The 24,091-nt window shown below is 51.2% G+C and overlaps 7 protein-coding genes across 7 annotated transcripts; 3 read left to right on the forward strand and 4 right to left on the reverse strand.

Moving 5' to 3' along the window:
• Positions 1-80: 80 nt before the first annotated feature.
• On the reverse strand, positions 81-1,816 carry BO85DRAFT_449962 (DUF3429 domain-containing protein). Its single transcript, XM_025660278.1, has 5 exons — positions 1,681-1,816; positions 1,366-1,598; positions 1,257-1,301; positions 923-1,147; positions 81-841 (listed from the first exon to the last, which is right to left on the reverse strand). Exons 2-5 carry the CDS (start codon positions 1,582-1,584, stop codon positions 419-421), a joined length of 912 nt encoding a protein of 303 aa, XP_025515163.1. The 5' UTR covers positions 1,585-1,598; positions 1,681-1,816; the 3' UTR covers positions 81-418.
• A 1,220-nt stretch (positions 1,817-3,036) lies between these two features.
• On the forward strand, positions 3,037-12,745 carry BO85DRAFT_449964 (membrane morphogenesis protein VPS13). Its single transcript, XM_025660279.1, has 4 exons — positions 3,037-10,180; positions 10,231-11,848; positions 11,900-12,316; positions 12,371-12,745. The coding sequence occupies exons 1-4, from the start codon at positions 3,080-3,082 to the stop codon at positions 12,409-12,411; spliced, it is 9,177 nt and encodes a 3,058-aa protein (XP_025515164.1). The 5' UTR covers positions 3,037-3,079; the 3' UTR covers positions 12,412-12,745.
• Positions 12,746-12,858: 113 nt separating this feature from the next.
• On the reverse strand, positions 12,859-13,500 carry BO85DRAFT_496303 (uncharacterized protein; the record flags this gene model as incomplete). Its single annotated transcript, XM_025663952.1, has 1 exon — positions 12,859-13,500. Exon 1 carries the CDS (start codon positions 13,264-13,266, stop codon positions 12,859-12,861), a length of 408 nt encoding a protein of 135 aa, XP_025515165.1. The 5' UTR covers positions 13,267-13,500.
• Positions 13,501-14,013: 513 nt separating this feature from the next.
• On the reverse strand, positions 14,014-17,306 carry BO85DRAFT_398665 (i-AAA protease YME1). The gene is made up of 5 exons (XM_025657064.1): positions 17,077-17,306; positions 16,872-17,015; positions 16,700-16,814; positions 14,911-16,643; positions 14,014-14,860 (listed from the first exon to the last, which is right to left on the reverse strand). The coding sequence occupies exons 1-5, from the start codon at positions 17,104-17,106 to the stop codon at positions 14,471-14,473; spliced, it is 2,412 nt and encodes an 803-aa protein (XP_025515166.1). The 5' UTR covers positions 17,107-17,306; the 3' UTR covers positions 14,014-14,470.
• Positions 17,307-17,455: 149 nt separating this feature from the next.
• BO85DRAFT_398666 (uncharacterized protein) lies at positions 17,456-19,185 on the forward strand. Its single transcript, XM_025657065.1, has one exon. It carries the CDS (start codon positions 17,953-17,955, stop codon positions 19,054-19,056), a length of 1,104 nt encoding a protein of 367 aa, XP_025515167.1. The 5' UTR covers positions 17,456-17,952; the 3' UTR covers positions 19,057-19,185.
• Positions 19,186-20,507: 1,322 nt separating this feature from the next.
• On the forward strand, positions 20,508-21,873 carry BO85DRAFT_459966 (mannose-1-phosphate guanyltransferase; the record flags this gene model as incomplete). The annotated part of the gene is made up of 5 exons (XM_025661687.1): positions 20,508-20,514; positions 20,571-20,614; positions 20,722-20,868; positions 20,926-21,802; positions 21,854-21,873. 5 exons carry the CDS (start codon positions 20,508-20,510, stop codon positions 21,871-21,873), a joined length of 1,095 nt encoding a protein of 364 aa, XP_025515168.1.
• A 533-nt stretch (positions 21,874-22,406) lies between these two features.
• BO85DRAFT_36084 (3-keto-steroid reductase) lies at positions 22,407-24,083 on the reverse strand. Its single transcript, XM_025655568.1, has 2 exons — positions 23,882-24,083; positions 22,407-23,759 (listed from the first exon to the last, which is right to left on the reverse strand). The coding sequence occupies exons 1-2, from the start codon at positions 23,944-23,946 to the stop codon at positions 22,499-22,501; spliced, it is 1,326 nt and encodes a 441-aa protein (XP_025515169.1). The 5' UTR covers positions 23,947-24,083; the 3' UTR covers positions 22,407-22,498.
• Positions 24,084-24,091: the final 8 nt, after the last annotated feature.

Consider the following 24,091-nt stretch of genomic DNA (forward strand, 5'->3'; position numbering starts at 1 on the left):
AACTGTTTTACTCAGTTACTTACTTTGATAGCTCATCACAGTGATGAAAACCTCAATACGGAGTGTACTATTACCCCCATTGATTGGGCCAATAGTACTACAGTAATAAAAAGAATGATAACCGCTCATGGCACAAACAAATGAAACTTCCAGCAGCTGCTGGCGTTGTTGATTTCGCATGTAATCTACAAGAAACACATCAACCCAAAATAAAAAAAACAGTAGTAGTAGTATAAAACTACATCATACATAAAGACCCGACATGATTTCTACTGTATCACAACCATGCTTGCCACAGACAGCCTGGATGACTTTCCCCCCATCCCCAATTCTCCGAATTGCCCTTTGTACTATATACTTTTCAGGGAATTAAAATAAACCAACACTTTGACATGAGATATCAATTGATTTTAATCCCTTACTCGGCATCCTCGAGCTCAGCGCGACGACGGGCCTCAACCTCCTCCTTCTCCTTCTTCTGCAGGAAGATCAGAGCGTTGATCTTGTCCTTGATGGTGTGCTCAGTGCTGAGGGTACCAGCGATCTGCTCACGGCCGATCAAGCTGGCAACAATGCTGGCACCGACGATGAAGGTGAGGACGAAGCGGTACATGCCGTACCAGGCGGGGGCGCGGCCGGCAGCAGCGGCGCGAGCGTCGTTGTAGTACAGGAAGGTGAAGGCAAGGAACTGAGAGATCAGGGCATACTCAACGGGGAGCAGCAGGGTAGGCCAGGCAACGGCAGGGGCGATAACACCGGCAGCGTAGCGCTTGTAGCCGTACTTGCCGCCGTAGCCGGCCCACTCGAGACCCCAGTGGATGGCACCGAGGAAGGAGAGGATCTGTTGTTGGGTGGTCTAATTAGCTGGGATATTCTTGGGACAAGTGGGGGTTTGCTGTCAGATTGAGGCTGGGTTACTTACAACAGCACCGTAGCCGACCTGGATGGGCTCGATCATGTGCAGCATCAACTCGGCGCTCTGGCCGGAGAAGATCAGACCATCACCGGCCAAAGCGGCGGTCTTGACCTCATAGGCGAGGGCGACGGTCTGCAGGGAAGTAGCAACGTAGGGGATGACACCGGCCATTCCGAGGTAGAGAGCCTCCTTGGGGACGGCCTCCAGGCTGAAGGTGTCCTTGATGACTTTCTATAGGTTTGAGATATAGTCATTAGCGCATTGGACTCCAGAGGTATCGCCGAGAGACTTAGTTGCCCCGCAGAAGTAGCGATATCTGGGGAAGAATGGAAACACATACAGCCTCGGTCTTGATACCGGCCATCATGTCGGGCTCCTCGCCTTCCTGTGGATCTTCGATCAGCAATTGAATCAATTATAGTACTCAATTCGCCTCGTTCCCAGCTCACCTTAGCGGAGGTGGAGGCATAGCGGACAAGAGCGGTGGTGACGGGCTTGCGAGCAGCCAGAGCGAGGCTGGGGGAGGTGGTCGGGCGAGCGGGATAACGAGCGGAAGAGGTCAAGGGAGCCTTGAAGACATTGTTGGACAGGGCCGAGCGGGCGACCGAGGCGTTGGAGCTCGAGATAGCCCTGAGGACAGAGCGGGCAGCAGTGGTTCTGTACAGCATTGTCGTCTAGACAGCTGATTTTTTTTCCCGATATCCGCGGTTAGCAAGGTGGAGGGTGGAAGAGCTCGGAAGCAAGCAATTCGGGGGTATACACACCCAATTGAGCTGGTGGAAGAAGGAGAAAAAGGTGCAAGAGCGGAGATGAGGGTATTCACCCAGAAATTGGTCGAGATTGACTCGTGGGAGTGGAGATGTCAGGCCGGGGAAGCAATTCGATCCTGGAGACCATGAATGAATGAGGTGATATTATGCTGAGGTGCGGTCACGTCGTTCTCCGGCATACTGTAGACACCAACCCCGCAGGTGTCATAGACAATGCCTCAGGCATGACTGGTCCAAACCACCACGCGGGCTGACTCAGCCACGAGGGCTGCAGCCCTAGACAGCTAGTCTCGAAGTGGAAGGGGGTCCTCTCAGCTCAGGCCATGCCATGGCAGAAGCACCGACGTCACTCAGGGCCCGATTCTACTGTGAGACAGTGACTGAGAGTCTCCGTAACTGCTCCGTACCGCGTCACGGCGTTTACTTACGCAGCGCTCTATCCACCCTCTTCCTTCCCCCTATTAGTGATTAGTTTCTTCCCTTCGTATTATTATCATCGGCCCAGCACATGCCTTCTCAGGTACACTCGCCCATCTAGAGACAAGTCTCGTCCTCCACTCTTTCACAATTGGGTTACTGGGCCAAGCCTGATACCCAACCTTCGACTACTTACTATTCCCCCCTCCTTTCCCTTACACTCTTCCGTCTACCTGAACTGCCGCGGGAATACGTCAGCTAGCCCTTCCACGTTCCTCTTTCGTTTTCTCCGCACTTGATTCACTATCTATACTTCCACTTTTTGTTAGCCCATTGCTTGCACTTGCCGCCCGCATTTTGTACTGCGTGCATACTGAGCCAACCTTCTGCATGGCTCTTTTCTCTATTATCTGCGAGTGCAACTAGAACTCGCGCATCATTGAAAGGTCTTTCCCATTCTATTCATTTGCTTGCTCGACCGCCCTTTATTTCTCCCACCAATCTGGAATTATTGCATCGATGTCATGCTGACTCTGCGCTTCATACAACCAGGCTGGCCTAAACGATCAGTTACGAATAATTCTATTATCCCCTACGGTCTCCACGCAGAAGCCCCCGGCCCGGGTTACGGCCGCATCCCGCAACCATGTTGGAGGGTCTTGTCGCCAACTTGCTCAACCGCACCCTGGGCATGTACATCAAGAACTTTGATGGCAGACAGTTGAACATCGGAATCTGGTCTGGCGATGTGAAGCTCCATAACTTGGAGCTCCGACGGGAGGCTCTCGATCAATTACGTCTGCCGCTCAACGTTGTAGAGGGACATGTCGGAGAGCTCACCTTGTCGATCCCCTGGTCGAATCTACGAGGGAAGCCAGTCAAGGTTGACATTGAAGATGTGTTTCTGCTTGCGGCTCCCAAGGAAGATCAGGACTACGACCCGGAGGAGGAAGAGCGGCGGGCGCATCACCTGAAGATGGAAAAGATTGAGAGCGCGGAAATGCTTAAGGAACGCAACACAGAGGGCATGAGCCAGGAAGAGCAGCGTCGGAACCAAAGTTTTACCCAAAGCCTGGTAACGGCCGTTGTCGACAACCTCCAGATATCCATCAAAAACGTGCATTTTCGCTACGAGGACTCGATCTCTTCGCCTGACCACCCCTTCGCCCTCGGTGTGACACTGAAGGAGCTCAGTGCCGTGAGCACCGACTCCGAGTGGAATCCCACTTTCATCCAGTCGACCTCCGGTACGACCCATAAACTGGCAATCCTCGGCGCCCTCGCAATCTACTGGAACACAGATGCAAATCTTCTGGGTACAGGTCGAGGTTCCGACATAGGCGCAGAAGCACAGGGAATTGGCCATGCGGAGTTGATCGAGAAGCTAAGGTCGGGCATTGATAGCGAAGAAAATGTTCAGTTCATGCTTCGGCCGGTTAGCGGACGTGCTGGTCTAGAGATGGACAAGTCTGGAGGACATGATAGGGCGGCGATCAAAGCGAGGTTGCTCTTTGATGAACTCAGTTTCGTCCTTGACGACCACCAGTATCGTGATGCGCTGATGCTTGTCGACCTTTTTCACTATTTCATCCGCCACCAGGAATACAGGAAGTTCCAGCCAAAGTGCAGACCAAAGGAGGATCCCCGCGCTTGGCTGAGGTTTGCTGGGGAAGCTGTACTTAGCAAGATCCATGAACGAAATAGGCGCTGGACCTGGGACTACATCAAGGAACGACGAGATGACCGCATCGCGTACATTGACTTGTTCAAGAAGAAAAAGCGCGAAGAAACCTTGACAGGCGCAGACGCCGAAAACTACGAACGCCTGCAAAGAAAGCTCAGCTACGAAGACATTCGTTTTTGGAGATCGTTGGCGAGGAATCAATTAAGAAAGGAGAATGTCGGTGTCAAGAAGCCTGCGCAGCAGCAGTCCTGGTCAGAATGGTTCTGGGGCAGCAAGAAGGAGGAGTCCGAGGAGACTACCATGACCGAAGAACAGCGGCAGGAACTCTATAATGCTATTGACTGGGATGAGAAAAAGGCAATTGCCGACAGTGTCGATGTCCCAAGAGACTGGGTGAAGCTGCAGGTTAATGCAGGTCTTAGAGCTGGAAGCTTTACATTGAAACGTGACCCACACGGGAAGGCCAACGAAATCATGCAGTTCGTGTTTGACAACTTCAGAGCCAAGGCCTTGCAGCGTCCTGATTCCTTCTTCATCGACCTCAACCTCGGTGGCTTGCGAGTCTATGATGGAACGACGGAAGGGAGTCTTTTCCCCCAGATTGTCAAGGTCAAGGATTCACTGCCAGAACCGAAGAACCGTCTATCCCAAGCTTCTGACAGCCAGCTGGAGCATGATGCTGGCGATGATGCTTCTGACTACAGGGACGGCCTGTTCCACTTAGAACTCGAGAAGAACCCTCTCGAAAGTGACGCCGATTCGGTCGTGAAGGTCAAAATGAAGAGTATCGAGGTCATCTACAACCCGAGGTTCATCGTTGAGGTTGTCAAATTCTTTGAACCGCCCGAGAGACATATGGAATCGATCGGGGCCCTTCTGGACACAGCCGGTGCCACCGTGGAAGGCATCCGGCAGCAAACCCGAGCGGGCTTGGAGTTTGCGCTGGAGGAGCACAAGAAGGTTGACGCGCAATTTGATATTCATGCGCCTCTGATTATTGTTCCTGAAAGTATCACACAAGAGAGCTCCCTCTGTTTGATTCTCGACGCTGGTCACATCAGTGTCAATAGCGAACTCGTCGACCGGCAGACAATGAGAGATCTTCAATCGAAGCAGAAACGGCAGTACGAGGAAGGCGATTATAAGGAGCTCGAGCACCTTCTGTACGACAGATTTCTCATCAAGTTGGACTCGACGCAAGTCCTCATTGGACCCGGCATTGAGACCACCAAGGCGCAATTGAGCACGGATGTCCAGACCCGAAACTTGCACATCATCGATCGCATCAATGTTGATTTCGTTCTAGAAATGTGTATTGTGCCAAAGGTCACTGAGCTCACCAGAACTCGCATTTCCGGCCACCTTCCAGAACTGCATGCTTCAATGTCCGATGCCAAGTATAAAGGTCTCATGAAGCTGATCGACATTGCGATCCCCAACTTCGATGATGGTAGCGCGCCGAGCGACACCGCCAATAAGACGAAAGAAACCACCGTATCTGGCAATAGGGCGAGATCTTCCTCGTTCCAGCCGTCTATCCTGAGGGAGCTTCCCAATGTTGACGAAGACTCTGATGATGAGTCAGACGATGAACAGAGGAAGAGCGTTGACAAGCCAACCAACATACATCGTCGAGACTTCGAATTCAAATTCACGGTCGGTCGCCTTCGTGGTTCGTTATCTCGCTCCGATCCGAAGGATCCGCTCCGCGACCAGTTGTTGGTTGAGCTGGTTGCCGAGGGGTTTGCGCTGGACTACTATATGCGGCCCTTTGACATGGTTGCAGAAGTTGTTCTGAAATCTTTGAGTGTCGATGATTACATTGAGGAAAATCCAGTCCCGGAATTTAAGAGGATTCTGTCCTCTAAGGGCTTCGATGCCGATGAAGAAAAAGACCTTTTCCATCTGAAGTTCGTTCGAGTGAAGCCGGAGTCTCCTGTTTTCCAATCGACATACGAAGGTGTAGCGATGAACCTTGATATATCTGTCTCCACTATCAACCTTGTCGTTACTAGGAAGACGCTCTTGACACTGCTTGACTTTGTTCTGTTGACATTCACGAACCCGGAACAGCCGAACAACCAGATTACTCAGTCAAATGAGACAAACCAGGACATTAGCACTGTTCAGGAGCAGCCGCAACAAAGCGGAAAAATCCGCATCAAAGCCGACTTGAAGAGTATAGCTCTCATTCTCAACAATGATGGTGTTAGACTGGCTACTCTGAGTCTCAACACGGCCGACGTGGGCATTTCGCTCGTAGACAAAACCATGCTCATACAGTCTCGCATCGGCAGCTTGACTTTGATCGACGATGTCAACACGGGAGCTTCAGAAAACTCTGATCTTCGCAGGCTTTTGACCATCGAAGGCGAAAACTTTGCTGATTTCAAATATGAAACCTTTGATCCTGAGAGTACAACTTACCCGGGGTATGATTCAGAAGTCTTCCTCCGATCAGGCTCAATGAAAATCAACTTCTTAGAAGAGCCTTATCGCAAGATAATCAATTTCCTGGTCAAGTTCGGCAAGATGCAGGCTATTTTTAACGCCGCCCGGCAAGCTGCAGCCAACCAGGCCAATCAGCTGCAAGAAAATGCATCCAGAATGCGTTTTGATGTCGTGATAATGACTCCAATCCTGGTCTTCCCAGGCGCCATAAGGGAAGATCTTCCCCATGATACAGTGACTGCTCACCTGGGTGAGATATACGCTAAGAATACTTTTGTCCCTCTCGATGAGAATGATAAAGATGGCCCTGCTGTTAATCTTATCTCTTCCGGAATTCGCAACATTCGTTTGACTTCAAAGTTCCACTATGACGAAGGCACCGCAGAGGAGCTGGAAATGATCCAGAAAGTCAACCTGGAATTTAGTATCTGCTATCTCGAGCATCAGCAAGACAATCCCAGACCGGACATGGAAGTTGAGGGGTCTCTGTCCCCCATAAATCTTAGGATATCACAGAAGCAGCTCAGATTCCTGCTGGATCTGTCGAAGAGGGTGCCCAACGCTTTTGCGACTGATACTGAGCAACAAGAACTAGAAGCCATGGAGTCACTTCCCTCATCCGTTACAGATCCCACTAGAGAAGCCGAATCTAGGGCTGTCCAGACTAGGCAAGCTCAAGAAACGACGGCACCAGGAGCAAGCCCTAACGACGAGACGTGGGTCCGGCTTGATATGATCTTCAAGGTGGATAGTGTTGGATTAGAGCTCATTCTTTCGAATGACGATGCGCCAGTCGGTTGCTTGGAAGATGCTAGTCTATCCAAATTCTCACTCAATGACACGCGCGTCAAGTTGCGCATGTTGACCGATGGCTCCCTGGAGTCTGAGCTTCTCATTCACTCACTCTCTATTCGCGATAGTCGCAACAAGGATACAAACAAGTTCAGAAAGATCATGTCGCTGATCAATAACGACGTCAAGCAACAGTTTATGGCCAGCGTTTCCATGACTCCAGGTCCGAACAATCATCTCATTGCGATGCTGACCATCGACAGCCCGCGAATAATTCTTGCCCTGGACTACTTGTCAGCACTGCAATCCTTTGCTAATTCGGCTTTCGCAACAGAGGAGCCAGTTGTTGAAGAAGACGGCGATGAGTCACCCGACGAGTCGGAGCCGAGGACTAGCACTGCTGATAGCATTGAAGAATCTACAATAACACCATCAAGCGGAGGCACTGCGCCTGCCGCTGACCGTCAGATGACTGTGTCTTTCCGAGTCAACCTTGTCGATGCTCAAGTAATAACCATCGCAAACCCGGCCATTACGCATACCGAGGCCATCGTTCTTGGAACAAAGCAGCTGCTATTTTCACACCAGAATGTCTCTACACTACAGATAAGCAAGGTGGGGATGTTCCTGTGCCGCATGGACAAGTTCGAAACAAGCAGGCTTCGAATTTTGGATGACTTTACCCTGGAAGTATCAGTCGATAGTCGCCCACAGGAAAAGGGCTCCTCCTTAACCTCCATAAATGTCCATATCGAGCCGTTGGTTCTGCGCCTTTCTCTTCGTGATATTCTAATGGCGATACAAATTGTCAACAAGGCATCTGAGATGAGAGCTCAAGGTACACAGTCTATTGAACATGAAGAACCGAAAAAGCTATCGGATGTCAAGAGCACAAGACCGATTTCTTCTAGGAGACGATCCAGCGGCAGACAGACCTCGGCAGCAATGGTCTCGAGGAATGAACGACACTCGAGTGCCACAGCTGAGAACTCGGGCGGAGAGCTCGTTTCGCAACGCTCTGCCGTGCTGAAGCGGGAGGAATTGAATGCTCAAATTGATGGTATCAGGGTAATCCTTATTGGAGACCTTCACGATCTTCCACTGCTCGACTGGAGTGTCAAGAAGTTCAACGTTGATATTCGGGACTGGTCGTCAACACTTCATGCCGATACCAATTTCGAGACATTTGTCAATGTGTATAACTTCTCCAAGTCAGCTTGGGAACCCCTTATTGAGCCCTGGCAGCTAGGGTTCCACGTTGCGAAGGAAACTGCCCCTGAGATCCTGTCTATAGATGCCTACTCTCATAAGACGATGGAGCTTACAGTTACTTCGGCAACTATTGCACTGGCATCAAAGTCTTTCCAGTTCCTATCAACGGATGAAGATGTTCTCTCCAAGCCAAGAGGTGCTGATGCGCCCTACCGAATTCGCAATTACACTGGCTTCGATTTGCATGTTTGGGCCGATGTCAGCCCTGACGAAGAGGGGCCGGCTGCTAAATTGGCTGATGGCGAAGAATACCCTTGGAGATTTGAGGATTCTACTGCTATGCGTGAGACGCTTGCGCCAGAAGGCCATGCTGGACTGGTTGGAGTCAAGCTCGAAGGAAGTGGTTTCGACAGCGTTAGCCGCATTCCCGTTGTTCGTGAGGGTGAGATACTGTATGGTCTGAAGCCTAAGAAGGACGGCATTCTTCACCAACTGCTTGTGGAAGTCAAGCTGGGTCCCGACAATGTCAAGTATATCACCTTCCGCTCGCCACTGGTTGTTGAGAACAGCACACAAATACCTGTAGAGTTGGGCGTGTTCAACCCTAACGATGGCCATCTTCTGAAAATCGAGAAGATCCTTCCTGGTGATTCGCGACCTGCGCCCGTTGGGGCAGCGTATATGCACTCCCTTGTTATTCGCCCTGATCAGGGCTTCGGCTATGACTGGTCCCGTGAACAATTGCATTGGAGAGAGCTCTTGCGTCGGCCAACGCGGACAATAAAGTGTCTTAGTGAAGGCGGACAACAAGCTCCTCCATTCTATTTCCAACTGCATGCTTCGTTCAACGCCCGAGATAAATTGACAGGCGTCTATCCTTACATGCGTCTCCGGATCTTTGCTCCAGTTGAAATTCAGAACCTTCTGCCTTACGACTTCAAATACCGCATCTATGACAAGAACACCAAGAAGGATTGGACGAACTTCCTGCGCAAAGGTGGTGTGAGCCCTGTCCATGTCGTTGAGCTATCTCATCTGCTACTCCTCAGCGTCGACTTAGAGGACACTGTCTTCAGGCAGAGCGACTTTGCAATCATCAATGGCAACTCTCAGGACTACAGAAGAGAGCACGTGCTTTCATTGAAAGACGATCGAGGCATTCAACTTCGACTGAAGCTCCATTACTTCAATGTGCCTGACAGCGGTGGAGCTTTCAAGATTTCTGTCTATAGTCCGTATCTCATCTTGAACAAGACCGGACTTCCTATGGAAATTCAAAGCAAGGCCTTTTTACAGTCAGCGCGGTCAGCGGCTGGACAGGGCCTGATGGCTGATTCGAGGCATGGTGGGCGGTCGCTTCCTTACATGTACTCCTACCACACGGATGACCAGAAGAATCGTTCCATGTTGAGAATTGGTGAATCTGCTTGGAGCAAGCCTCAGAGTTTTGAAGCTATTGGGAGCACATTCGAGGTCGTTCTTCCTGACAGGCATGGTAGATCCGAAATCCATTCGGGTGTGTCTGTCGCCGAAGGCGACGGAAAATACAAATTGACGAAGGTCGTGACCATTGCACCACGCTTCATTCTGAAGAACAAGCTAAACGAGGACATCCTGGTCCGGGAACCTGGCTCGTCGAATGTCCTACAAATCAAGAGTGGTGAACTGACACCTCTACACTTCTTACGCCAAGTTGTGGACAAGCAGCTGTGCCTCTGCTTCCCGGGGGTAAACAATCAATGGTCATCGCCCTTCAACATTGCCGATATTGGAACCGTACATGTCAAGCTTGCCAAAGCTAATCAACGCCAGAGACTTATCAAGGTTGATATTATCATGGAGGGTGCAACTCTTTTCATCCATTTCAGTTTTGAGCCTCGCAACTGGCCTTTCTCGATGCGAAACGAGAGTGACATGGAATTCATTTTCTTCCAGGCTGTGAGTATACTTTGTCCGCCTCAAAACATGCATTGCTAACGCGACCGTAGAACCCGAACCTTGAAGACGACGAGGAAGACAGGTCCAATGGCTGGCGACCTATTCGCTACCGCCTTCCTCCTCGCAGCATCATGCCCTATGCCTGGGATTATCCAGCCACCAAGAACAAGTCCCTTGTCTTAACATGCAAAGGCAAGGAAAGGCACATCAAGCTTGCTGAGATTGGAAACTTGATACCGATGAGAATTCCCCCAACCCAGTATGGAGAGACTCAGAAGATCATTGATATCAACATTGTTGCAAATGGTCCAACCCAGACTTTGGTCTTGTCGAACTTCAAGGCATCGAAGAGTATTTACAAGCAAAAGGGGCAAGCATCACAGAGCAGCTTGAGCACTGGCTTCGAAGTGAAAGAGCTTGATTCGGATGTCAACTTCAAAGCCCAGCTCCGGCTTGGCGGCATTGGCATCTCCTTGATCAATCAAAACTTAAAGGAGCTGCTTTATCTGACATTCCGCGATATCGAAATCAAGTTCAGAGAATCAAGAGTTTACCAGACTCTGAACACCACAATCAAGTGGATTCAAATCGACAATCAGCTGTATGGAGGCATCTTTCCCATTTTGCTGTATCCCAGTGTGGTTCCAAAGACTGGAAAGGAGATGGAAGCACATCCAATCTTCCATGCTATGGCTACCCGCGTTAAGGACGACTCTTATGGTGTTCTCTATATCAAATATGCCACAGTTCTTCTGCAGCAGATGACATTGGAGCTTGATGAAGATTTCATTGCCGCAATGCTCGACTTTGTTAAGGTGCCTGGTGCTTCGTGGTCTGAGCCGCACGAAGGGAAACTCTGCGATGAGGACTTGAACATTCCAGAGCCGCAGAATGAAGGTGCCGCTCAGGACGTGTACTTTGAACTTCTTCATCTCCAACCTATGCAGATAGACATCTCTTTCATGCGTACTGAACGTGTGAATGCGGAAGATGCTCTGCAACCGTCCAACCCGCTGATGTTCTTCGTTCACGTCATGACAATGTCAATGGGCAATGTCAACGATGCTCCTGTCCGTCTGAATGCATTGATGCTGGAGAATGCGCGCGTCTCCTTTGGAGTGCTTGTCGGCAACGTCCAGAGACACTACACGCAAGAATTCCTTCGCCAAGTACATGTGGTCCTCGGCTCTGCAGATTTCTTGGGCAACCCTGTTGGACTGTTTAATACCGTCAGCTCTGGTGTGGCAGATATCTTCTACGAACCATACCAGGGTCTGGTCATGACTGATAGACCCCAGGAGTTGGGTTATGGTATCGCAAAGGGCGCCACCAGCTTTGTGAAGAAATCCGTCTTTGGATTTTCTGACAGTATGGCCAAGCTTACTGGAAGTATGTCCAAGGGTTTGGCTGCTGCTACATTGGATAAAGAATTCCAAGACCAGCGGCGGATGTCCAAGTCTCGGAACCGGCCCAAGCACGCCTTATATGGCATCACAGCAGGCGGTAATGCATTCGCAACTAGTCTAGCAAGTGGAATTGGAGGACTTGCCCGTCATCCACTCCAGGGTGCTGAAAAGGAAGGTATTCAAGGATTCTTCAAGGGTGTTGGAAAGGGCGTTTTAGGTTTGGCGACGAAGCCTGCGATAGGAGCCTTTGACCTTGCCTCAAGTAAGTCTATAATTACACTCTCGAAGCAAACCAGGAACTGACCCAAATTAGATCTGGCTGAGGGCGTGCGAAACACGACAACAGTGTTTGATGCCGAGGGACTCGACCGTGTTCGTCTCACTCGCTTTATCGGCACCGATGGTATCGTGCGGCCCTACTCTCAGCGCGAAGCGTTAGGACAATTCTGGCTCAAGACGGCCGACGATGGAAAGTACTTCAACGAGGATTATATCGCACACCTGGAACTTCCGGGACGGGACATGCTGGTCATGTTGACTTACGATCGGATTATCCTCGTGCGCACCAAGAAGCTGCGGACCGAGTGGGACATGCGGTTGACCGACATCCAAACTATTTCCAAGGAGCGTACGGGTATGAGCATCACTCTCAAGGGTGGTGCGAATGGCCCCTTCATCCCGGTTCAAGATGAGAGCTCCAGAAATTGGCTGTACCGGCAGATAGCAATTGGTGAGTGCACATACGGCCCAGCAACTGCTATGTGATTATGCTAACTTCATTTAGCCGTCAACGCCTTCAACGAGAAATACAATTCTCGCGGCTAAACACAACACATTCCCTGTTTCTCTTAACGATGTTATGTCGGCTGATGGTTGGGTAAAATTTCCTACAAGGGTTGATTCGAAGTCCGATATGACATGAAATGGATGGTGAAAGGCAGAGGTTGTAATGATAACGCATTGCTATTATTCATCTTTTTGGTCTCTTTCCATTTTCCAGCAAATTAAGCGAGAACCGTTCAATTCGCGCAGCTTATCTTTTTCATTTTTAATGATGTCTGTTAATGTACATACATGCATTACCTGATCCGCTACGCTGTGGTCAGTCCCTAACGTTAATTTTCTAATGGATTTATTTCAGCTGCAAGCTACAGCACGGATGACCTCAATGAGTAAACCACATTAAACGCTTGACTCATACAAGACAAAAGTCATAGTCAATCACCATTCATTCATTCATTCATTCATACCACGACCACCACACCCATCCAATCAATCAAAATGCTCCCCCAACTCAACGTCCTGACACGGCAAAACCGGCCAACTCCTTCCCCCGGCATCATCCAACAAGGTAACCGTGACCTTTCCCCGACTATCATTCAACTCCTCCACATTCCCGTACCAAGATGGATTCAATTGGTAAATCTGCTTCACCAGTTCCCTGATATTGTATCCATTCGGGGAATCGAACGTCCACCATGCCAGATGGATCGGTTTCACGTCGGTGATCTTCGCCCCGCTGGTCTTGGAGTATTTTATCAGCCCCTTGAAGAAGGTTATCATGTCGTCGCGGGTCGCTGCTGCCACGAGCCAGCGGTGCCAGTCTCCTGCTGAGTTGGATTTGTTGGTTTGGATGAGGTGGGTGTAGTAGGGGGTGTGGTAGTGGTTGTGGTGTTTCATGATGTGTGTGTGTGTGTGTGTGTGTGTGTGTGTGTGTGCGTAGCAAATTAGAGAGTGTGAGATGATTACTCAAAGAGAGGTTATATAGTAGTAGTAGTAGCTTCCGATCACGTATGGGGTTGGGTTTAGGGGTAGAAAGGAGTTGGTTGCTTGAATAAAGTAGTAGTGTATAGTACTACTAACTTGGAAGGGATACAGATGTCAGCAGGGGAGAGTGTCATACTTATACGTGAGTTACTACATATATCGTTTCTAGGGTATATATGTACCTTGGGGAAGAACCATGGATTATTCTTTCCTATGAACGAATGTGGGCTTCAATGTCTTTGGCTTGTGATAGATTGTCACTGAATGATGATGTATTTATGATAGATTTGTGTTAAGTTCCGAGGGATGATTGTCCGGAGAGTCGACCTGGGCCCCGAATCCGGTTGGCGTTCGAGATATTGAATGTGGGATAATTGGCTACATTATAGTTTGTTCACAAGTAGTATTGTTGCTACCATGGCCTTTCTGGTTTATATTTGTTTGTAGGTAGTAAGCCTGCATTAGTGGCAGCATGAAACTGGTAGTAATAAATAATCGGACATGACAGCTGGAGTAGCAATAATGCGTCTTGTTGTTCTGAGTATTATTACTGCTGATATTCTTCTTCTCTTAGTCTAGCGCGTACAGGAAGGTCTGGATGGACTCGTCCTCGACACACTCAGAGGGTGGTGCCGTCAACTACTAGTATGTCGAGAAAATCCATGCAAGTGAAGTTCGTATTGAATTCGATGCACGCTATATGTACGTATGTAAATAATACAATAGTGCCAAATTCACCTGTATGCCTGCCACCCAGTCTTTGAACCAAAGCATTGAGATTAAACAAGGAAAGAGATGAGAAACGGTAAAGTAGACGCAAACGGACAGTCACGGTGAATACAAGGACCGAGAAGGAAATCAAAAAGGGAAAAGAGAAACGAGAAGAGACCAGAACGTTTGTTGAGGTGATGGTCATGATCTCAAGACCACCGTATCAATGAGGTAGAAAAAGAGATAGGTTGAAGATGGTATTGGGTTGTTTCTCGATACGTATGACACATGAGGACGAGGAAGGATAAGAGCAGAGAGCGCGGTGCATATCAAAACATTCCTATGATATTGTAGCTGTAACAGGCGATGATCGTAAAAAAAGGGAGAATCAGAGGTAAAAGATCGCTTATTCCTGGACGGAGTTTCCGCTGGTCACTGTAGGTGGTAGCCGGGCCGTCTGTAGGGCTTCGGGCAATTTCAGCGGCGCCGCAGGAGCTGATTGCAGCTTGTCGAGCTTTTCGCCTCGCAGAACCTTCTCCATCTCCTCCTTTGTCAGTGTCTCGTATTCAATCAAAGCCTTGGTCAAGAGCTCCAGCTCCTCCCGCTTCTCAGTCAGAATGTTGCTAGCGCGGGCACGACCCTCCTCGACTAAACGACGGACTTCGGATTCAATCTCCTGCTTCGTTTCCGATGAGAGGCTGTCATAGTTGCTCGACAGGTCAACGTTTCCGAGCTTCTTGGAGTAGCCGAAACGGGTGACCAAGGTAAAGGCGGTTTCAGTGGCTTGTTGAATGTCCTATTACATGTCAGTGACTACGTACTTTGAGCTAAAGTGGTTAAACGTACCGCCGAGATTCCACTGGTCACCTTGTCGGGGCCGAAAACGAGCTCCTCGGCAGCCTTACCGCCCATGGAGACGTCGATATCCGAAAGGTATTCAGTGTAGTTTCTCGAGACCATATCCATCTCAGGCAGGAAGTGAGTCACACCCAAGGCCATGCCTCGAGGAACAATGGTGATCTTGTACAAAGGCGTAGAGGAAGGAGAGAAGTAAGCAACGAGAGCGTGACCGGCCTCGTGGTAGGCAGTAAGGATTTTGTCCTTGTCCTGAATGATACGGCTGCGAGCCTCAGCACCCATCATGATCTTGTCCTTAGCCCAGTCGAAGTCCTTCGGGCCAACCTTGGTTTGCTTGTTACGGCTGGCATAGATGGCAGCTTGGTTAACAAGGTTCTCCAAATCGGCACCAGAGAAACCGGGGGTACCACGAGCAATGACACCGACATCAACATCCATGCTGACCTGAACCTCCTTCATGTGGTGTCGGAGAATATCCATACGACCACGAACGTCGGGAAGACCAACAGTCACCTTGCGATCAAAGCGACCAGGACGCGTGAGAGCCTTATCCAGAAGTTGGGGGTAGTTGGTTGCGGCGATGATGATCACTCCGCTGCTTTGGGAGAAGCCATCGAGTTCAGTAAGCAGTTGATTCAGGGTTTGCTTCACGTAGGCGGCATCCCTCTCGTTCCTCTTGGCACCAATGGCATCCAACTCATCAATGAAGATGATAGCGGGGGACTTGCTGCGGGCTTGAGTGAACAATTCACGAACGCGCTTGGCGCCGACACCCACGTAGACCTCATCGAATTCAGAGCCAGACATGTAGAAGAAAGGAACACCAGCCTCTCCTGCAACAGCACGAGCCAGCAAAGTCTTTCCGGTACCAGGAGGACCAACCAGGAGAACACCCTTGGGCAGCTTGCCACCAAGCGAGGAGAAGCGATCGGGGTTAGTGAGAAATTCGACGAGTTCTTGAAGTTCTTCCTTGGCTTCATCGCAACCATGCACATCACTGAAACGGACAGTCTGCTGCTGAGGCTGAGCCTCGCTGTTCTGCGGGCCCCTGATGTTCTTCAGGGCACCAGTCGTTTCAACCAAGATTGTGATCATAACCAGAGACAGATAAGCGAAGAAGGCGAAGTAGAACAGGAACTTGACCCATCTGAAGACCGCACTTCCGGTTGACTCCTCCACAACCACGTGCAGAGGATCTTCCTTGTTTCCAGTGCCAGTCTGCTTGACTGCTGAACCGTAGTGGGTAGAAGAACCGAATTGTCCACCGTGAAACTGGGTTGCGACGGCCTGGCCGATGGCTTGCAGCCGCTCGGGGCTGACGGCCTGGCCGGAAGCAGGGACCGCTACCGCAGAGTCCACGCCGCCAACGCGTTGCAGGGCTTTCATGTAGAGTTCGTCCGTAGCCGCATTCGTGGCAAAATGACCGCTTTTGTACCGTTCAACGACAATGGCAGGGTGGTTTGCACGGAGGAGGGCCTGGTAGAAAGCATTCTGAGCGTTTGCGCTGCTAGGGTTGTTGTTGGCAGTCTTCTCCTTCTGCGCCAGCAGATTGTGAGAAGAACCACCAAACAGAAAACGCTGTTGCTGTAACCGGGAGAGACCTTGTACTTGGGGGGCGTGGCGAAGACGGTTGACGGACATGGATATCGTGGAGTAGGAACGAGCAGAGGGGGAGGCAAGATGACGGGTAGCAAGAGACGGCGAGGTCCACATTGTGGTTCCTGGAATGAAGTCAAGTTAGAGCAAGTCTTCCAGGTATAAGAAGAGAAATGTATACCATTGAGCAGGGAGCGAGACCATCCGCTTTGAGTGGTCTTGTTCAAGATGCTTGCCTTCAACGCCTCGGAAGACACAGTAGCCAGGAACTCAGGTAGCTGCACACCACTTGATCCCTATACGTATATCAGCGCACTAGCTCCATCATTTTACGGCCGACTAAGGAGACATACCGTGGAGGTTGCTTCCGCAACCGCGCGTTGGGAGGGCTGAGGGGCGGCATATCCGGAGCGGGAGGCGTGTTCGACGTTATTCCGGGGCGCATTAAACAACCGTGTCATTGACGGCCAGAGATCTGAGGTCACGGCCGCAAGACCCTGCCGGAGAGTCATTAGTTAGCGAAGGCAAGTTCAAGCGTGGACAGATAGCAAGGCTTACCGGCTTGGGGAAGGGGACTTGGAAGGCCATGGTTGTCCGAACTAAAGCGGCACTTGGCCGCGACGTTGATGATAGTAACCCTTCGGCGCGATAGGGAGAGGGTGGGGCACAGTAAAGATGACGATGAGATCAATCCTTAATCAAGATACATGCCATCCCCGACCACAACCAGACGACAGATTTGAGATGAAGAGAGGAAAGAAGAGAGGCCAAACCAATGACGATGCTTGGCTGGTCGTTGCTCGGCGGCGAAATTCGACTGCCGACCCGGTGCTCTGCCGGCTGCTGTCGCCCCCCGTAGCCAGAATGACTGCCTCTATGCCTCAGGCATGCAACATCGAATTCCACGCCATTCCCCAAACTTCCCCGCCCGCATGGATGCGTTCTAGAAGGCTGCACCACCACAGCTTCCCGGAATTTTCCCGCTGTTGACACGGCCATATATCTGGTATATCTGCGTCATGACTTCTCCAACCGTACTCATGCCATGACGATCATGGCCGCGCACGATCCTCAATCCACTTTCTGGACCGTATACGCAGTACCATACAACATGAGTCGTTGCCTGTTTACAACCCGTGGTTCAGATCGGATACGATGGCTAGAACATCATCAGAGTCAAGCTCAAAGGTGCATCCTCTTTGTCACAAACTATCTATATAACGGGACACGCCCATCAGACGCGTTCACAACGCAGCTGCGGATTAGATACTTTAATGCTCCTTCCTCTCTTGGCACCTTTGAATCAATCTCTATCTTTGACCTTACCGATCTGGACGGATCTCCGCAACGTGTTTGGCATTGATAAGTTGGAGAGAACAGTGACCGGCATCCTAACTAATATGCCCGTGGCATGAAGCCCGCTATACGACACATATGATGTCGAAACGGACCATCTTCCTCATGGGTGCGCCCACGTTGCGGAATCTCCAGTGGAATGAAGAGGAGCTGCTGAACGCACCGATATCTCCATTCCATAGTTTGGATACGCAAGACGTAGGCCATTGGCCTTTCCCCGATGGTCAGCCTGTGAAATGGAGACTATTGCAGGATCTGCGCAATCCAGGGCTTCTCCCAGAAATTTACAGGTGGGAACCCGGTCGAGATGCTCGCTTCCTTACTATACGGGACATTGCAGGCTCTGATGGGACATCGCGGACAAAGCCGGATGATTCAGTACTCTCGCAATTCTACAACCATTCATTTACCGTTCACGAAACCTCGGAGATCTCGACTCCGGGGTTTCACTCTGGCGACTCCATGCGCAGTAGTGGTTTATCGGTCGGAACCTCCTATGCGACAAGCAGCGAGAAGGACGGGCCAACGCCAGGGTTCCCAATCCAAGGGCCCCTCACTGATCTCCGGGATATCCCCACTGCGGCGTATCTGAATTCGATCGTGCCGCAGACGATGACGGTGAATCTGATTGTGGCGATTATCGCCATCCACCCTCCACGGCGGGTGGTAACGCGGCAATGGAAGCAAGAGCTGGATCTGGTTGAGATGGTGGTTGGGGATGATACAAGAAGTGGATTTGGGGTTACGTTCTGGCTTCCGCCTGTGAATCATGCGGTCATGGCTGGGGAAGGTGACGACGAAGGGGAGGCGCTGGGGGTGTCGCTGGCAACGCTACGTCCACGGGACATTGTTCTGATGCGGATGGTAGGACTGAGCTCCTTCCGGGAACGGGTATACGGGCAGAGTTTGAGGAAAGGGGTCACGAAGGTTAACCTGCTGCACCGCCAGCGGGTCGACGTAACCGAAGCAGGCGGGCTCTACAGTGCGAAGCAACTCCGGGATATTCAACAGGACCCTGCAGCCAAGCGTGAGGAAGATCTGCCGCTGATGAAGGTGAGCAAGGTGCGCGAGTGGATCAGGAGATTTGTGTTCGATCCGGTAGGCGGTGACGGGGGCCGGGGAACTTTTACACGTGGCTTGGCTGGAAAGGGCCATTCACTGCCCCCAGACACGCAGGAGTGAGCAGACAAGCAGGCAGAGAGTGATGATTTATATATAGAATGGCCTGGAGTAAGGTCTGGTGCCCTACTGCTTTATATACTGGCTGGGAACTAAGATGCTTCCCTAAATATATATCTAATTTCTCGATTCATTATGTTCCTTGTTTAACCTGCAATTCTGAGGCGCTCCTGAAACCTGCCACCGGCCTTAATGAACCCGTGACCACAGCTGGGGGCTGTTAGGAAAGGGCGGCAACAAAGAAAACCGGATGATCAGGAGACACGGATGGAATTGATGCTTATTCCTCCTGCATACATTCTGGGTAACCCGCTAAGGTAGGCACTACGTTGTGTGCTAAAATGAAGAGGGAATGCAACCCGACAGTTTGAACGCCATCGGTGGCCAAGTCACTACCAAGTATGAGGCCACCCTTTCATTGGATAATGTGATGGCACTAGGTAGTTCTGGATGGGCTACTAGTAGTCTTTTTGTTCTTTCTTGCTTTTTTTGTCTTTTTCCCATCAACAATAAAATTTACTTAGGGGGGATATGCACGTACTGCGTCAATCGTGCGTGCATCAGCTGTAATGTAAGTCTACTTATTATTATTATCATAATTATGATCATGATATGCGAGATTTCGTAAGCTGAAGCAAGAATGGCATAATATCACCAACCTCATAACTGATCATAATTTAAGTAAAGAGTTCAATAATAATTAGTTAATAAATGTAATTAAGATGAAGACTACAACATTTTATGGAGCTGTAAAGATAATTCAGGGGGCACTGCTGCCCCACTGGGGGCACCTGAACCCGCCGCAATGATTAGTTGGTTCTAGGCCGTACGATACCCGACTATACCCTAAACGGCAGAACCTGCTGGGCGAAGTGGCGCTGCCGCAAACGTGCGCAGGTTGAACCCGGTGTTCCTGGCGAGTACCAGTGAGTGCCAGTGAGTGCCATCTTCAAGTCACAAGGCTGTAACTCTGCTACACACTGGCCGGTTTAAGGGGTCTTGCCAGTGACCTCTTTTTTTTGACTTGCTCATAACTTACCGGCCCGTACATACACAGCCATTACGGCCCGCTCTCCCCGAATCGCAACGCCAGGTGGTCTCCTCTTTCTCTTTCTGCCTTCCTCTCCTCTCCTCCTTCTCCTCGTTCTTATATTATATCCCGACCGTTCTTTTTCCTCCTTTCCTTTCCTTTCTCTTCCCCGTCTGTGACCATCCGCTTCAATCAATCAATCGATCAATCAATCTAATCTCTCCAACGTCCCCATCTTTGGATCGTTGGAACAACTGCTTCCTCCTCTTCCATACACTCTCTCCACCTTTCCTTACTTACCCCCCTCTTCCGTCGGCGGGCTTTTGTTCCACCTGTCCAACTCGTTCTTTGCTCCGGTCATTCGTTTGGAGCGAGCCTCCCGATCGCTACTCTACCCTACAATTAATACCTCCCTACAGCAACCATGAAGGGTATGTACCAGTCTACCTAATTGTTCCTTCGGACTCGCTGACTTTTGACTATCTAGCCCTCATTCTCGTTGGCGGTTTCGGAACCCGTCTGCGTCCTCTGGTGAGTTGATCACCCCCGCCGACGATCGTGACGTCGAACATACCAGTCGATTCATGGCCGGGCCGTGGGAAAGCGCACACAAGCTAACCGTTCTCAATGCTGCCTAGACCCTGACCCTCCCTAAGCCTTTGGTCGAATTCGCCAATCGGCCCATGATCCTGCACCAGGTTGAGAGCTTGGCTGCTGCTGGTGTCACAGATATCGTCCTGGCCGTCAACTACCGCCCTGATGTTATGGTGTCGACCCTGAAGAAGGTACAATTGCCCTAGCTGCACGGCATGCCGTCCGCGAATGCTCACAGCCGCCCCTAGTACGAAGAAATCTACAATGTCAGAATCGAATTCTCTGTGGAATCCGAACCCCTCGGCACGGCTGGTCCCCTGAAGTTGGCGGAGAAGATTCTGGGCAAGGACGACAGCCCGTTTTTCGTCCTGAACTCCGATATTATCTGTGACTACCCCTTCAAGGAGCTGGCCGAGTTCCACAAGAACCACGGCAATGAGGGTACCATTGTGGTCACCAAGGTCGACGAGCCCTCCAAGTACGGTGTCGTCGTCCACAAGCCCAACCACCCCTCGCGCATCGACCGCTTCGTCGAGAAGCCCGTTGAGTTCGTCGGCAACCGTATCAACGCCGGTATCTACATCCTGAACCCCAGCGTGCTGAACCGGATCGAGCTGCGCCCCACCTCCATCGAGCAGGAGACCTTCCCCGCTATCGTCAAGGACGGCCAGCTGCACTCCTTCGACCTGGAGGGCTTCTGGATGGACGTTGGTCAGCCCAAGGATTTCCTGAGCGGTACCTGCCTCTACCTCACCTCCCTTGCTAAGCGCAACTCGAAGCTGCTCGCCCCCAACAGCGAGCCTTACGTGTATGGCGGCAATGTCATGGTCGACCCCTCCGCCAAGATTGGCAAGAACTGCCGCATCGGCCCCAACGTGGTGATTGGACCCAATGTGGTGGTTGGTGACGGTGTGCGTCTGCAGCGCTGTGTCCTGATGGAGAACAGCAAGGTCAAGGACCACGCGTGGGTCAAGTCGACCATTGTTGGATGGAACAGCTCCGTGGGCCGCTGGGCTCGTCTGGAGAACGTTACGGTGCTGGGTGACGATGTCACCATCGCCGACGAAGTCTATGTCAACGGTGGTTCCATCTTGCCCCACAAGAGCATCAAGCAGAACGTTGATGGTGAGTCAATTGTCTACATTCACATGGCTCATTGCTAATTCAAATCTTTAGTTCCTGCTATCATCATGTAATCCTTTTTGTCACGTCGACATGCCCTTCACCTTCGATATACACCACCTACACTGAAGTCACCAGATGCATAGAAACCGGAGTTGATCGTGTCTTTCTCTTTCGAGCAGTGTAGAACCCAGAGGGGGTTCTAGACAACAGGACGCTGCTTGGATACAATGCGGTCTACGCCTCTGAACCATCTCCCACTCGCACCCATCCATTATTACCTTCGTCTTGTGCTCGTCCGTGTCCGCATGCTAGAGGCCTTGATGGTAGAAGCGTGTCTGATTCGGGTCATCCTTACATCCCTTATAATCTATCCCGAGGTCTCTGATCTCTTACCTTGTTCTCCCGCATCTTTCTCCGACGGACTGCGTGTCACCAGTGCTGTTGCTTCTTTTATTTACCGGCTTTTTCTTCTGCTACCTTGTTTCCCCGGGGGATGGTGAGCACATGGACTAATACTCTATCTGATTTTAATGACGTATGTGGACATGGTTAAAGGAATGTAAATACGGGAGGCAGGATCAGAAAAACAATCTTATTATCTCTATTACTCTATTCCTCTATTATAGATGCAGTTATACAGATGCAGATGCAACACGCAATATGCCCGAACCCATGCACCACATTATTCCACAAAACTTAAGCTGTGGCAGCACCCTCCTCCCTCTTCAAGATCTCCTCCCACTGTACCCTCAGCTCCTCCATCCCCTGCCAACACTTCCTCCCCAACTCCTCAAATTCGATCTTCTCCTCCGCCGTCAAATCCCTCGCTCCACGCTTCCTCCTCCGACACCGATCCTCCATCACCACCGCCTCCCCAACCACACCCCCATGACCCCAACCATCCACCTCCGTTGAAACCGCCTTATCCCTCCCCAACCGATCACACGACGACCCCCATTTCACCTTCCCGCCACCATGAGCCCGATACACCTCCTCCGCAGCATCCAGCTCCTCCTGCCGACTGATAGCCAACCACGTCGGCGCACACGCCCCCGCATACGTCGACAGCGTATGCCACGGCGACCCCAGCAACCGGGCAATATAAAACGACGCGATCATGCACCAGAACAGCGGCAACGCCAACGGGAGGATCCCCGTTCCACACACGCCAGGGTGCGAGAGATACATGCGTGGCTCCTTGTTGCCCTCCCTTTCACCACCCTTCTCATCCACATGATCATCACCTCCCTTGTGAGGGGTGTTGTAGAACCCCTCCACCCACTTCCTACTCCCCTCCGACTCCGCCGTGAGGGCAAGAATATCCGTAAGCGTCTTGGAACTCTCATACGGCACAGTCGATCTCAATCCCTGAATATCCTCCACATTAAAATGATTCAGGGTGGCCTCGATACTCGAGACCCAGATGACGCGCCCCGGCTGCGTGGATTTCCGGAGTAGGCCCATGACGCCATGCGAGAGCATGTAGTGACCGAATACGTTCGCCGCGAAGACGCTTCCCAGTCGCGGCTCATCTGGTGATGTGGTTTGAGGCGGGGTGATCATCCCCACGGGCGCGATCTTGTGCGCGAACCATGAGACGTTGTGCACGAGGTCGGTCAGAGTCCCCCAGATTGCGCGGGGCCAGTCGATTCCTGTCCATCCGCCGATGCCGGCGTTGAGGACGATGGAGTCGAGTTTTGGGAGGGTTTGGGTGAGGCGGGTGGAGAGCGCGCGGACGGAGGGCAGGGAGGACAGGTCCACGGTTTCCGGGTGGAGGGTTATTCTGCTGGATGTGGTCGGGGAGGAGATGGGGGGGAGGAGGGTTTGGAGGTGGTGCAGGGTCGAGGAGGCTTTTTTGGCGCTTCGGGTGGTGAAGATTATGGTTAGGTGGGTGGTGGGTGGGTGGGTTGTGAGGAAGGTGTTTATTAGACGTGCGCAGATGGCGAGGCCGAGGCCGCTGGTGGAATTGGCTTGTTAGATTGATTGTGAGGTTGTTTTGGGGGGGAGGGAGGTCTGAAGGGGTGTGCTGGTGGGTGGGTGGTGTGTAGGGTTGGGAGGGTGCAATTGAGGGATGGGTACCTGTTTGCGCCGGTGACTAGCACGTAGAATTGGTTGTCTAGGTCATGCTGTGGTGGTTCGGCCATTGTGATGGGCCTACTTTTGGTGGGTTGCAGGGAATTGGGCCGGGTTGGAGGTGAAGCTGGTGCTGGATAGTTGAGGATTAATTGGGGATTGTATAAATCTCCGATAAGGGGTGATTACATAAGGGGCTGATAGGGACTGGGTCAT

Source organism: Aspergillus piperis (assembly GCF_003184755.1).
Source record: "Aspergillus piperis CBS 112811 unplaced genomic scaffold BO85scaffold_10, whole genome shotgun sequence".
Taxonomy (NCBI): Eukaryota; Fungi; Ascomycota; class Eurotiomycetes; order Eurotiales; family Aspergillaceae; genus Aspergillus; species Aspergillus piperis.

Excerpts from the sequence above, each read along its gene's own strand:
- BO85DRAFT_449964 (XM_025660279.1), top strand. The coding sequence starts at position 3,080 with ATGGAAAAGATTGAGAGCGCGGAAATGCTTAAGGAACGCAACACAGAG. Across the intron at positions 10,181-10,230 it reads AATTCATTTTCTTCCAGGCT|AACCCGAACCTTGAAGACGA; the intron begins GTGAGTATACTT and ends ACGCGACCGTAG. Across the intron at positions 12,317-12,370 it reads GTACCGGCAGATAGCAATTG|CCGTCAACGCCTTCAACGAG; the intron begins GTGAGTGCACAT and ends AACTTCATTTAG.
- BO85DRAFT_398666 (XM_025657065.1), top strand. The coding sequence starts at position 17,953 with ATGATGTCGAAACGGACCATCTTCCTCATGGGTGCGCCCACGTTGCGG.
- BO85DRAFT_398665 (XM_025657064.1), bottom strand. The coding sequence starts at position 17,106 with ATGGCCTTCCAAGTCCCCTTCCCCAAGCCG. Across the intron at positions 17,016-17,076 it reads AAGTCCCCTTCCCCAAGCCG|GGTCTTGCGGCCGTGACCTC; the intron begins GTAAGCCTTGCT and ends ACTCTCCGGCAG. Across the intron at positions 16,815-16,871 it reads TTGCGGAAGCAACCTCCACG|GGATCAAGTGGTGTGCAGCT; the intron begins GTATGTCTCCTT and ends ATATACGTATAG.
- BO85DRAFT_36084 (XM_025655568.1), bottom strand. The coding sequence starts at position 23,946 with ATGGCCGAACCACCACAGCATGACCTAGACAACCAATTCTACGTGCTA. Across the intron at positions 23,760-23,881 it reads CTAGTCACCGGCGCAAACAG|CGGCCTCGGCCTCGCCATCT; the intron begins GTACCCATCCCT and ends CAATTCCACCAG.
- BO85DRAFT_449962 (XM_025660278.1), bottom strand. The coding sequence starts at position 1,584 with ATGCTGTACAGAACCACTGCTGCCCGCTCTGTCCTCAGGGCTATCTCG. Across the intron at positions 1,302-1,365 it reads ATGCCTCCACCTCCGCTAAG|GAAGGCGAGGAGCCCGACAT; the intron begins GTGAGCTGGGAA and ends GAAGATCCACAG. Across the intron at positions 1,148-1,256 it reads CCGGTATCAAGACCGAGGCT|AAAGTCATCAAGGACACCTT; the intron begins GTATGTGTTTCC and ends TCAAACCTATAG.